This window comes from Amblyomma americanum, chromosome 1, assembly GCF_052857255.1.
Source record: "Amblyomma americanum isolate KBUSLIRL-KWMA chromosome 1, ASM5285725v1, whole genome shotgun sequence".
Classification (NCBI taxonomy): Eukaryota; Metazoa; Arthropoda; class Arachnida; order Ixodida; family Ixodidae; genus Amblyomma; species Amblyomma americanum.
Window position 1 is genome coordinate 236267826 of NC_135497.1, and position 14054 is coordinate 236281879.

Consider the following 14054-nt stretch of genomic DNA (forward strand, 5'->3'; position numbering starts at 1 on the left):
ACACCACGAGAGAGAAATTAGCAGGAAATAAGAATGGCCTGGTTACTGGAGCATATATCGTACTCACATCCTAATTAGGAATGTCAGCTTCGTGATATTTCTCAAAAGAAAAGCATGTAACTAACACACCCTGCTCCTAGTCCCCCATGGGGTCGAAACTTGGAAGCTATTAAAAAGGCTTGAAGTGAGGCTACAAACAGTGAAGTAAGCAAGCGGTATGAAGGATAATGATGGAGACAGATAACAGAGCAGAACATATTATAGTATTGCAGTTGAAATTAAAAGATCTAGCATTATATAGACAGATTCAGCCATAATATAGATGACAAAAAAAAATTGTAGCTTTCATCGCACTATGATTGGTATAAATAATCTTAATGGTATTAAGTACACTGTATATTTCTTTTAAAATATCCTTGCTTTACATCAGCAAACATACTCTCTTCAGTAGTCTGCTGATGCAAAGGAAGTTTATTCTGAAAAGTGGTGCTGACTTTGCGTCGACAACAGAAGCAGTGAACAAGTGAACACTTTGTTAAAGACGAATTGATACACTTGAGCCAAAGGAGCCAAAAGAAATAGAATTTTATGCAAACCGTGTAGTTGTCACGCTTCTCTCGATCCAGGACGGCTGTGGTGCTCACAAGACCAGATCCAGGGTCTATCTCAAACTCCAGGTCTTCTCCAACAGCACTGTGTTTATCAAGAAATTTATATGCTACCTGGCCGTTTGAAGACAGAGCACTATCTGGGTCGACAGCCTGGACTTGGAACACTGAAGCTCCAATGGTGACGTTCTGTAATGCAAAAACAAGAATACATGACCAAGACAGGTTAGAAATTTTAATCAAGCTGCCTTTAATAATTAAAGAGAATGCAAGCTTATTCTCTGCAGTCTCAGCTTCACTACACTTTAATACCTTAAAAATTCTCATCATAGGGCATTACATTGTTGTTAAGCTGCAATTACACTGCAATTAAACTTTTGCAATTGGCCTGCTATGTGCACAAGGAGATGATATTGGACTCTGGATAAATATATGAGACAGTTCCTGCTCCTTACGCAACAAAATTGTCATTCCCGCAAACAAAAAGTCAGACTTCTCTTTTCAATCATCCTATCCAAATCCAGGCAACATACTATCAAAGTTCAATGCGCACGAGTAAAGAATTCTGTTCAATAACTGTGTAAATCATAAATCTGGCTGCTGGCCTGAAACTCACCTCATGCACGTAAGCTACCTCACCCATTCTGGGCCGAATGAAGCGTGGTATGCCATCATTTGAAGACACGTCCCCGATAATGATGAGTATCTTGACATCTGTGTGGAGTGATGGAGAGCCACCATCTGTGGCTCGCACCGTCAGAAAGTATGGCTCTGACCGCCCCCTCCCAGACAGTGGTTGAATCACCGTAATGACGCCAGTCTTGTCGTTGATTGCAAAAAGTGCTGCAGAAAAAAACATACACCAGAAATATTTTCAGTACTGCGGAAACTTCTCCTGCTGAGAGTAACAAGAGAACCACTATGTTTATGTGCATACCCTTGTCTTACAGGTGGTTTCATAAAGTCCTATCAGAAATTTCATGCAACTTCTCTGTGTCACAAAATTTTTCAATATCGTGCCACACACATGGCAATAATAGAGTGTCTGTCCAAAAAACACCGTCTCTTGTGGTTGTGAGCAGAAGTAAGCATGAAATCGTTTGCAGTACCGGTATAGTGAACTAGATGGGGGTAGTGGGGTGAGGGAGGCCAGAGAGCAGCGGCGTCGGTGAGCCGAAAACCACAGAAATCTTGAGCCACCGCGTGGTGGCGCTAGTGCGCCTTTCACCTGAAAGCTGCGTGCCGCGTCCTGCCGCAAGCAATGGCATGTTTACCGGTTGCCTGCAGTTTCATGTGCACGCTTCGCATTTTTTGTGTGTGTGTGTGTGTGTGCAGTATACAGAGATAAAATTATGAGATGACAGACACTGAATGTAATTCAAGGGCTTGCGGAAATTCCCTTCATCCTAAACTTTTTTAAAAAGATGAGAGCATCAAACGCTTCACCTGTAAGAACGGATTTTAAGAAAAATGTGGCAGCATATAACATGGCCTCATCAAAAAATTTCCAAGAATATACATTGTGAACGAATTGTTCTTCAATGTGCACAATTCAGCCAGTTTGGATATTCACTCACATTTATGGCACTCTTTTTTTTTCATCAGTAACAACTACTCAAAAAATTACATATGTGGCATACAGTAGTTATCTGCATGCATAACCTGCAAGCTCAGTTAATGAAGTTGAAAACTGCTAGCCAATGTTTCGATGACCTCGCAGCAACTCACCCTAATGTGGCATAAAAATTAGCAATGATATATCGAAATAAACATGTATCCTTCACACATCTTCTTTGGTTGTCCTCTGCACTTTCATGCTCTGTCGTCTGCTCAAAAAACCCTGGTAGGGCCGTCAAGCTGTTCTCACAGTGTTGGCCAAGGAGCATATCAGTAGAGATGCTCAGAAGATTTGATTTTATTCGATTTGCCACAGGCTACATGGCAGACAGCATTTTGAAACTTAATCCCCTGGCCGGCCGCGGCGGACGTGTTTCGATGAAGGCGGAAGCAAGGCACCCAAGTACCGTTCAATGTCAGTGCACGTTGAAGAACCCCTGTGGTGGCCTAAATTCATGCCTAGTCATCCACTATGGCGTCTCTCATAGCCAACGTATTGCTTTAGAGAGGTTAATCCCATATCTCCCATACATGTTGGTATACTGCAGGCATCCCCTAAGGACAAAACACTGCAGCACAAGTGCCACACGGGCACATTTAATGGCATTAAGTCCCTAAAAGCACACTCAGCAGTGTGAATGGGATCGACGTATGCACCCATCAAGAGATTATAAAGTTTCACTACAGCCCCATAACATACTCACCGAACTCATCAGTACAACAGAACTCAATACCAACAGCATCCAATATATTGTGGCCCTCATGGGGAATTTATTTTTCTGTTTCAATAACGCTATCTGTTACACTCACAAGCTTCCTTTTATGCGCTCAAAGGTCTGCCCTTTTAACGTTAAAGGCCTTCCCGTTCGCCAGAAAATCCGGCGTCGGCGTTGTGAGCGAAAAATAACGAGCATGGCTTTGGCGGGTGGTCCCCAGAGAGCAACCTAGAAGGCAGGGGGGCCACCTAGATCACGCGACCTTGCGGTGTCGTCACAACCTGCACACCGGATAGTGAGCAAACTGCCCACCATGGCAGGTAGCGGTTAAATCAATGACTGGCCGCTCGCGAAGAGCAACCTGGGCCACACAAGGCCTGTACCGCTGGGAGCACTTGCCATCACAGGGCAAAGGCGCACTGCCTAACTGCTGCAGCACTGCGCCAGGATGGGTATGAGGAATCCCAGAGATCTATGAACGTAAAGTAGAGAATGACCGGCATATATATGGGAATTACCCCATTACGCTATCTCGTCATACGCTTACGGCGGAGCTTAAGTGTGCTCTCCAATTTTTGTGCGAGGTATCAGTGCAAAGCAAATATTGTGCGATTCACGTCAATGCTGGAGAGTTTAATTTAAGCACAGGGTTTAGGGCAATCTATCTTTATGTTAGTCGATCAAAGCACTAGTTTACGGAGTAATTTCTTGCATCATCTGAATAATTTTTTCCAGCCACTATCCCGGCCATGGTGACTGGATTAATTGGAGGAATGCAACAATAACCACCACGCGCGCTATGTATGTCGCGAGCAAACAAAAGTCTAGACCACGCTTTGGCAGTCAGTTTTCTTATGCCTTACGTGGCAGATATTGATAGATGTTTCACGCATATACAAGTAAAATTTACTTTTGCACATAAAGGGAGCAAACATTTCTATTTCTGTCACGCGATGCGGCAGAACGGTTTGAGCACTGAAGCGTGGTCCATTATTCTGCCCGTGGCAGTATGTGGTTATGTATGCTCTTGTGGCTTCATAATCAAATGGGGAGCGTCGATGCATAGTGTAGAACCCTAAGCAATTGCAACCAATCCACAGCACCAAATGGCTCCAACAAGGAATTATTCGGACGGAGCAGGACATTCATGCTTTGTAGCCGTATTCAGCTCCGCAAGCTTTGTCGGAGGAAAATCATGGCCTCTGATGGGTGACTTTTTTGCAGACATTGCTGCCATGGTACGCATTCAGTACTGTTGAACATTGGCATGAGTGGGCAAACTTCGCGGAAAACAAGCGCGCATAGTGCGCACAGCGCGACTCCAGCCTGCTTCAGGTGAAGGGAGCTACAGCGCCGCCTGCCGTTGTCCGTGCAAACAGCCTCGGCGCGCCTCTCGCCTTCGACCCACTACCCCTATCTAGTTCAATATAGTACCGGTGTAACACATTCTAGAGACTAAACCTGTTGCAAGGCAAGGTCTTGTCTTGACCAAACACAGCCATCCGTCCGTAGCGTCACTTGGGCGGCAGAATCCAATCAGTGAAATGGAGCCATTGCTCCGCACGAGACTGCAAACGTGCGGTTTGTGCAATGTGTGCGGCTCTCTCGGTTTGCTCACATGTCGCAATGAGTGCACATGCGCCACTCAGGCTGCAGGACTGAGCATACCTACGCTTCTTTGTGCCACAAGCTGGCTTCACCCGCCATGGTGCCAATGAGACTATGAATACGCTGTTCATACATGCACTGCTCTGGAAGCAGAGTAGCATGTACGCACCAGGGGACAGACGGAAAGGTTCATCAAAGTTTGTTTAGGTTCGCCTCTGGCTCAACGTTGTGCTCTCCATTCTGGCACCAGGTCACCCGCAGCCCGCTGACAACAGAAGCTAAAAGCATTTCATGCTTAAATGTATCGAGACAGATTTTTCTAGTGAAGGAGACGGTGCAGGGTGGCCTCCCAAGTAGGAACGTTGGAGGGGGGTTCTATGCATATGACACGACCCAACTCAGCTTCCTCTAACTTCAGTCTTTGCATAGTGTGGATCGCACCCGGATTGAGCAGTTGTCTTGTTCTGTCATCAGGAATAACGATGACAGAACAGTGGTATGTTATCAGATATTGCGTGAAATTGAACAAATCCTGTGACAAGAATCTTGCCATGATCCGTGAAGCTTACAGGGAGGATGCCACATCAAAAAACACGAGTGGCACAAGAAGTTTAAAGAAGGGAAGGAGGACGTCTAGAAGAAGTAACATGAAGGACTTCCATTAACAAGCCAAAATGAGGAAGATGTGGCAGAAGTGAAAGAACTTTTGCACTCTGATCGACGTCAAGCTTGTGAATGATTGCAGAAAAGTTAAATTTACAGAAATCCACTGCGCATTCAATTGTGTCAGATGATTTGCAGTTGAGGAATGTATGTGCCAAATTGGTTCCAAAGGTTTTGTACAGGCAACAGAAGGAAACCCATGTGTCAAGTTGTCAGGAACAGTTAGAACGTATGGAGTTTCAGCCTAATGTACTGTGATAACCAGGGATAACCGGGGAAAAATGCTGGAAAAGTACTTTTCCTGCTGCATTTCCAGCTGAAATGGTTGGAAATGGCATTTCCATTTCTACTTTTAGCTGAGAGTAAAAGGTATTCAAGCTGGAATAAGCTGGAAGTGGAAATTTTCCAGTTCGAGCTAGTGGGAAGAGGAAATTTCCCAGCTGGAAGCATGAAACATTCCAGCTGGACACAATTTCCAATAAACAATCCAGCTGGAAATGAAAACATTTCATTATATCCTCGTACCGTATTTTACATCACAGACATAGAGTAAGATGTCTACATCTAGCCTGAAGCATACATACATGCCTTCAAAAAAAAAAAAAGGACCAACAAAAATCCGCCCATTCAAGCACATATTAGGAAATTCAACTAAAGCCATATGCGTGACAGAGTCAGAATACTAGTTTCATGGCCCCTAATTGTAAATTACCCATTCTACTTGAGCCACAAGTTTTAAAACCAACCTGCAGATACATGTACAGATGCCCGAAAAGTAAAACGGAGCACACAAATGGAGAAAAACTTGCATTGCAGCACCCTCTAGAGAAGGATGCCCAAGCAAACAGCATGAGTGCACGTGGTACACCAAGCTTCCCAGTGCTATACTTTTGAAGTGCAGCTTATTAGTGTTCTGGACGAAACAGCTCAATTTTTCTGCACACTCATGCTTCATTTTATTTTCAGGGCAACTGTACACAAAATGGTAAGAGATCAATACACAATGAAAACAAGAGGTTAAAATATTTTTACATACTGATGGCTCCCATTTCAGGTTCATCCACAAAAGAGTAGCTGATTTCCGAGTTAGAACCGGCATCTTTGTCATTGGCCCTCACAGTCAGAATACTGAAGCCTGTCGGAACGTTTTCTGGCACAACAGCCGTGTAGCCCGACTGGGTGAACTCTGGAGCATTGTCATTCTCATCCTGGATTTTGATCACCACCTTTTCAAACAAGTAATCAACATAAGAAGCAGTGATTAGTTACAGAGAAATTGCAGAAGTAAAAAGAACGCGCATGATTTCAGTCATGCATGTTTCATGAACAATAAAGCTGAAGTGTTTGGCATAAACAATTAAAACTTTTTATCTATATTGAACAATGCACTAGAGACATTGATTAAGTACTGCAAAAGGGTCCAGAGTGATGAGTAAAAAAAAATTCACTGCCTGTATGTGCTGATTTAATGTTACACTTTATTTCCAAAACTGTTTTGTCTTCTCCTTTTAACATTTGAAATGTACCATTCTGAAGGCTTCTACATTAGCTGTCACTTTGATAACAACATTAACGAACAAATGAACAAATTAGCAAGACAAGGAACTAATAAAAATTATTTAAACTGCCACAAAATATAGCATAAAAATATTCAACACATATGTGCAGAAATTGACAGCATACAAGAGTGATGATATGATCACTGCACATGCTCACTGTAATGCATTCCCCAAAGTAATATCCACCTTGTTTTCTTTTAACCATGCATTTCAGCAACAAACACCTCCTAAACGATAAGAAAGAATTTAAAACCGTCTCCCACCTGAAGTTTCATGCTGAATTTTTATTTTGATGAAGTCTAAAATATAAATTATTTAAACAACCACAGAATATAGCATAATACTCCCCTCTGTATCGACTTATGGCCTTGAAGATATAATAGCACAGTACGCTGAGTGAATGAGCCTTTTGTTCTGAAAGGCATGACACATTTTATTTGGTATCTTGCGATACATGCCATATTGTTGGCTGTTGCACTTGTAAGCATTCAATGAGCAACGCCCTGTTTTTGTGCAAATAAAATCTGCACATGCTCCAGCCAGCTCAAAAATGCAGTAAACATGAAGCTTTCACGTGGCACTTTTCTAACACCCAGGACTGCCAAGACCTGTTTTCTGGTCCTACCTATATCATAACAATGATTGCAACTCAGCGGAAATGTGGGTACAGGCACGTGGCACTAAGAATAAATAAAAGACTTTGTAAACAACCCTGACGTTTAATTTTAACAGTAAATTAGAACCTGCTTATCTTCGGATATCTTTTACAGATAAGATTTTAAGTATACACGAGCTACATTGACTGTGCTGAACTTCTGCACAATGCTAAGGAGGCTGCTAAGAGGAGAGAATTAATCACCAGAACTGATGTTCTCCGCTGGTTTGAGGGTGCACCTGGGTTGTCAACTGCAGTCACCTGCAGGTTGTAGAGTGGCTGTTTTTCCCTGTCAAGAATTGCACCTTCCTGGATACCCAGGGCTCCCTGCATGTCAGCAGCACATTCAGTAAGACATACGCTAGCATTTCTTGCTATATATAGTGTAGTGAAGGTTAACCTCCGTGAACAGTGTTATAATCCAAAAGGCATTCTAGAATTTATATTAGCAAAGCATGTGCACTCAGTGCAAGCATTCTTTGATATCTATTAGGATTCAGGTTAACAAAGGCTCAATATAAAAAAAAAAGCACGGCATAAGGCAAATACTCACCATGTCGAATAAATAAATCTCCTCTCCACATGTCAGTCGACATGCCTGACATCTTTGAAATAGAAATTTGACATGCTTACATAGCAGTGTCATACTGTTACAGTGTATACCCTTCCAATTTTTTAACCTGAACGCAAGAGCGTCGACTGCCCGGTGCAGCGGCGCCGAGGCGAAGCAGAGCGGAAATCGGGAGAGGGAACGAGCATGCGCGTCGATCATGCCGCTGTAGCTAGCACAGTCTGCTTGGCTGTTCTCTTTCGTGCGAAGCAACCCCTGCGAAGCAAGTTTTGTGGCCAAGTTCTGAGAGCGTTTGTTTCGTGTTCTGTCTGCAGCGTGTTTGTGGCTCTTGATTGGTGCAAACGCAAACGTTCCAAGCATGACTCTAGCCCTCGGCTAAATATGAGGGTAGCGTCTCGAGAGCATTTGCTTCAACAAATTTAATGCAGCAACATCGAGGGTTTTCTTCAATCAGCTTTTCGTAAGTAACGATTGCAACTGGTTTCATTAACATGCTAGGCTGTTTATCGCAAATCTGCACTCTTTTCATATGTCACCCGCACTACAAGTAGCGGATAACAGTTCGTCGCACCCGCTTGGGGCTCCAATGCATAACAGCCGATGATGGGTAGGAGTTGCTTCGCACTAATCAGAACAGCCTGTAGCAGACGAAGCATTCAGGTTAAAAAATTAGAAGATTGTACAGTGCACAGATATAAGGAAAATACTAAAACAAAACCAACTTCACCATTTTACAGCAGTTATAGTTTTCAAAAAATGTGATCTAAAGCAAAGGCAGGCCGATGAAAAAGGCTGTTCATTCACAAGTGGCATATGTGAATTTCTCTCTCTTAGCACATACATTGCCTAAACACATGAGCAAAAGCCCAGTGGCACAATAAAGAATCCTTGTACATGTAAAAGAAGCAAAAACTTTGTGAAGTTCCTAACGACTTCCCTCGTTAGTAAGCTGCACACACATTGTTTACCAACATAACCAGCAGTTAGCGTCTTCACATCTGCTGTGTCTCTTGTCGTTTTCTTATGTACAGAAATTACTGTAGTTCTGAACGTACTGACTAATCCAGCTGCAAGTATACTTCTGAATGGTAAATGGTAAAACTAAATGGAGCCAGCAGCACCAGCAGCCCGTCTGGAATTCTGACAACATGCAATTATAATTTTTTCGCTGAAGTAGTATGCATTGCCTTAAGGCATGTGTTCTCAAACATTCTGGCCTCAGAGAACCCATCCAGCACTTAAAAAGCCCTGCGGGACCCTTTGTGTTATTGTACTTGCACCTTCCTGCTAGATGCACATACAAAAAAAAAAATGCAGATGCATAGTTCCTGGTGGATAGATTTGATTTGTTTTGATGGGGTCAATCATCCCAAAGCAACTCAGGACATAAGGGACTCCTTAGTGGACGGCTCCGGATAATTTCAACTGCCTGGGATATGCACAGTATATGAGACTCGACCGTCGCAGCCAGGATTGAACCCACGTCTTTCGGGTCAGCAGCCAAGCATCATAACCACTGTGCCACTATGACAGCCCTGGTGGATAGACTTAGTTGGAGATGATCATGGACTGTGACAGACCCCAACTGAAGTGAAACTCTTACTACGGCTTTCAGAATAATTCCCTGGGCATGAGCAAAAATCGGTATTACAAGATGCTCTGTGCAGTGCCCACTTTTGAGTATGGCCACCAACAACAGTCACCACATATTTGCAGTAATAATGGGTAAGCCTGCTGCAAGCTGTCTGTGACAGCATCTTTTATTTTGAACTTCAGATAGTTTTACACCTGCTTATCAAGTTCCAACTCGGTTGAAATAATGGATGTTGACTGTGCTTTAAAGAGTTAGAAGAGTACCCAAGCTTGGCTCATACCGTACTTATTCAAGTCTAGGCCAATAGTACTTTTTAAAAACACAAGACATTAAATTTTTAGGTCGGCTTAGATACGAAGATTTTGTCATGGTATTCATGATGAACTTTTTGCTAGCACCGCAACGAGGAGGGCCTTCACGGGCCTTCAGCCGGCTTACATTCGAGGAAATTTTTTTTTTATTTAGCCTTCAACTGTCGGCTGTCGGCTTAGAATCGAGGCCAGCCTAGATTCAAGTAAATAAGGCATTCCTCCTGCATTCATGCCTATCTTTGTATAGCTTCCTGTTGTTAAGCTCAAATGTTCCTCATGCTTATTTCACAATTTTTTTTACATGCCAGGTAAGGTGATATTAAAAGATGGGGAAGCAATCAATCACACTGCTGTGCAATTCAGAGCACACAAAACTATTTTTTTATTGTACTTCACTTAAGACGCTCATAATTATGGCTTTTGAGTAAGCCGTGAAAACACACATACTTAAGCATACAGGCGCAATACGTACCGTTGTTTCATTGATGCTGAACACATCTGACCCTTCTCCAGAGACGTAATATCTCACGACACCATAACCTTGCTGTGTGTCCTTGTCAGTTGCTGTTATAAGCAGGATAGTGTGAGGGTACTGAGTAGCCTCCGACACCATTGTTACATATGACTGAAAAAAGAAGCCCAAAGCTTGTATGCTCATTCACAAAATCAACAGCCAGCCGATAAAAGAATTGGCAGCAGGGCAAGCACGCCACTTAATATAAATGCTGTCATAATAAAGAGCTTACATTCTGTGAGAAAACTGGACTGTTGTCATTTATATCTTGCACATTAATGATCACTGTAGCAATTGACGATTTCTGGTTGTTTTTATCTTGACCAATGATGGCTTTCACATCAAATGCCAACACCTTTTCTGGCAGTTCTTCATAATCAAGCCTCTGGTTAAGTGTTACAGCACCTGAAAATTTCAGAGCCAGAAAAAAAAAGTTCAGAGCCAGGAAAAGGTTCATGAATTATTACTTGAGTACAAACACAGCAACATGTCACTAAAGATCAAAAGCGACCTGGCTAAGCATCCTTAACCCCTTCAGGCGCTATGAACACAACTGTGTTCATTGCAAATACATAGATTTTTTTCGCAAGTGTGAGGGAGGTAATTTCTTTTGAGACAAATTTAGCATATTGTAACTGGCATGCTTTTCCATGGTACTGCAATTACAATAAATATTATTTCCTATAACAATGAGCTTGGTAGTATGTCTTTTGGCATACTTGCGTAGACATATTTTGTCACCTGTATTTACATCATTTTTTCAGTGCTTCTGGAGTGATGAGCATCTTAAAAAAAAAATTATCTACAAATCCTTCGAGTGCTTAACTGACAAATTTTTGTTTTTCAATGTTACAATTTCCAACAATTGTATGAAATTTTGCACAGGCTTGAGAAAAAATAACTGGTGTTTCGCATTGCAAACCTGACTTATTGGCTTCCTTAAGGCCTGCACAGACTATTTAGGTGGCAAACAGAATTTTCTGAAGAGAAATGACAAATGATCCTGAAAGGTTCAACAAGCAGAACCAACAAAACGTTTGAGAAATTCACGACGCAACATGTTTGATCATCACCAGACAATCAAACTGACTACCTCGTAGTACAGGCAAACAGAATCTGGCAGAACTTCACAAGAAACAAGTCAGCACAAAATTTATTCCTCATTTTCAATCTGATGATTAGAGATGATTGGGCACAGCATTAGGCATAAAAAATGGGATAACAGTTCCTCACTTCCCGGCTTCCTAGACCCTGCTCCGCTTTTTTTTTCTTAATTTCCCAAGATCAAAAGGGGTCCTTAAAGGAATGTGCTATCAAGACGCAGTGGAGCACACACAAAAAGAAGAAGAATAGAGGCAGTAAGAGCAAAAGTTCCAGCACTGTTTTGAACAATAGAAAAACTGACGCGACAAGTGTACAATGCACTGAAATATATAAGAACCTAAAACCAACATTAACTTTTAATTTAATGCCCCCCCCTCTTACAGTGATGTATTTTAGCAGCCTGAACCATTACAACTATGGCAAATTTTTTCTATAATATGCCTTAATATTGATCCCAACATGAAGCACTTTCATACTTCGGGTTGCTTTCATGCTAGTACTAGTTTCATCAAGTTCCAATCAAAAATTAGCTTTTTTTTACACAACAAATTCACTTACCAGAAATGGGGCTAACAGAAAAGAAGCTTCCTTGGTCTGACTCAGGAATCTTTGCGAAGTTGGTGACAGCAGCGTGTGTCAGTGGATCGCGAGCTGAGACCGTGAATATAGTGGAACCAACTGTAGACTCCTCGGGGACGGTTATCTCAATCTTTGGGTTTGCTGGAGTCCACGGAGGAGCAAAAATTGGATTGCTTTCACTGTGCGCTTGGATGTAAATAGTAACCTCCACTGCAAAATAATGCAAAAAGCATGACATAAAGCACTGATCTTATCCATAACACATCAGCAATTAGAGGAAGTTTAAATCACAGATTTAACTTATTTATAGGGGTGTGCGAATATTCGAAATTTCGAATACGAATCGAATATGTTTCATATTCGGTTCATATTCGTATTCGAGAAATGATATTCGTGAATTTCCGAATATTCGAAAATTCCCAAATGCTCGGCAGGGATCGTATACCGCGCCGATTATTGCAATGGCAACTGTCGGCCCGCGCGTTCGCCAGTAGTCCAATCTCAGCACCGTGCCGCTTTCAGACGCTGACTGACACGTCGCTCGTCATTTCTTTTCCTTTTTAGAAACAGTCTCGCCATTCCGACGTCAATGCGCATTCCCATCTCGCTAATCTCGCGATATCTTCCAGCACGCAGAAATTCTGTGCTCGTCACGGGATTACAGGTGTTTGCACGATAGAGCCGCCTCATAAGATTACCGCATTTTCGGTATTTTTTTTTTCGAGGCCGCGGGCCATTTTATAAATCGACCTTCAAATAACCTGGGCATTTCTGTCGGTTCTTTGAACTCCGAATTAATGAGGTTTTACTAGCCGTCATGTTATTTTTGTTTCCAGTCTTATCATGTTATGGATTGCATTTTGCCTGACCACATTGCAGGTTGGATACTGTTATGCAGTTCAATAAAGTAGTATACATTTTTGCGCACATCATGTTTTGTTTTTTTATACGGTGCTCAGGCAGTCTAGTTTTGTTTATTTCAGTTACAAAGGCCATACACTATTTTGAAAAAGATATGAGCAACAATTTTTGCTTGTTTATCTTTTCTGAATTTATTTTTGTGCTGACCAGATATTTGATATTCGATTCGATATTCGAAGCCATTTTTTCTTCATATTCGTATTCGATTCGTATTCGAAAATTTCGATATTTGCACACCCCTAGTTATTTATAAACTACTTTACCAGCTAGTACTATGCGAATGGTCACAAAGGACTGACATCACATAACTATATATCAGCTAGAAGATGAGTGGTCCAAAGAGCTCGTACCACATAATGCCAAAGCAAGTGAGGCAACTTCATATCTTTGAGGACAACGACTACTAGACACAGTGCAAAAAGTTAGTTTGCAATTTTCAAATTTCAGGCCTGAATATCTAGCTCTACCACATGTCAATGAAAGGCCACGTTCTGATGCCATGACACTACCCAATGAAGTTATTTTAGGTTTTTTTATCTCATAGGCTTGGGTTCACTATATCACCAGACAACTTAAAAAGTCCTCAATAATACCTCACGTGCCAAAGGGAACTACAGTATGAAAAAAGTTTAAGTTATGCCATGGTTTCTCAGCAGCAAAGCATGAAGTCCTAAACCTTGCTGCTGTGTTTCATGCTGGAAAAGAAAAACAGTAAGGCAACTCTTTGAAGTACCGTCAAATTCACATTCCTTAATCTCTAACAAAAACCTTATGCCCACCTGTTGTCTTCTGGGGCTGAAGAGCCCCATTCTGATCAACAGCAGCCACATTGAATGTAATGACTGAAGCTGCATTGTAATCCAAAGGGCTGTTGACTGTTATCTGACCTGTCACTCCATTTATGCGAAAAGCATTCTGAAAAATTAAAAAAAGCATAGGAAAAAATTCAGCATTTTTTCACCTTTAAATTGCCAATATCAAGCACACTAAACTCAAATGCATTATATTTGGCACTGCCAATCGATACGCAACAA

General features: G+C 41.9%; 1 protein-coding gene across 2 annotated transcripts in view; it reads right to left on the reverse strand.

The window, feature by feature from the left end:
* Positions 1 to 14054, reverse strand: part of Cad74A (cadherin 74A) — an 80280-nt gene that overhangs the window by 40677 nt on the left and 25549 nt on the right. For both annotated transcript variants that reach the window (XM_077648754.1, XM_077648755.1), the window contains exons 21-28: positions 13800 to 13935; positions 12079 to 12309; positions 10649 to 10821; positions 10375 to 10527; positions 7631 to 7753; positions 6249 to 6438; positions 1225 to 1451; positions 597 to 797 (exon numbers count right to left, since the gene is read on the reverse strand). In XM_077648754.1, coding sequence (XP_077504880.1) covers positions 597 to 797; positions 1225 to 1451; positions 6249 to 6438; positions 7631 to 7753; positions 10375 to 10527; positions 10649 to 10821; positions 12079 to 12309; positions 13800 to 13935 — 1434 coding nt within the window. The remainder of the gene's footprint in view (positions 1 to 596; positions 798 to 1224; positions 1452 to 6248; positions 6439 to 7630; positions 7754 to 10374; positions 10528 to 10648; positions 10822 to 12078; positions 12310 to 13799; positions 13936 to 14054) is intronic.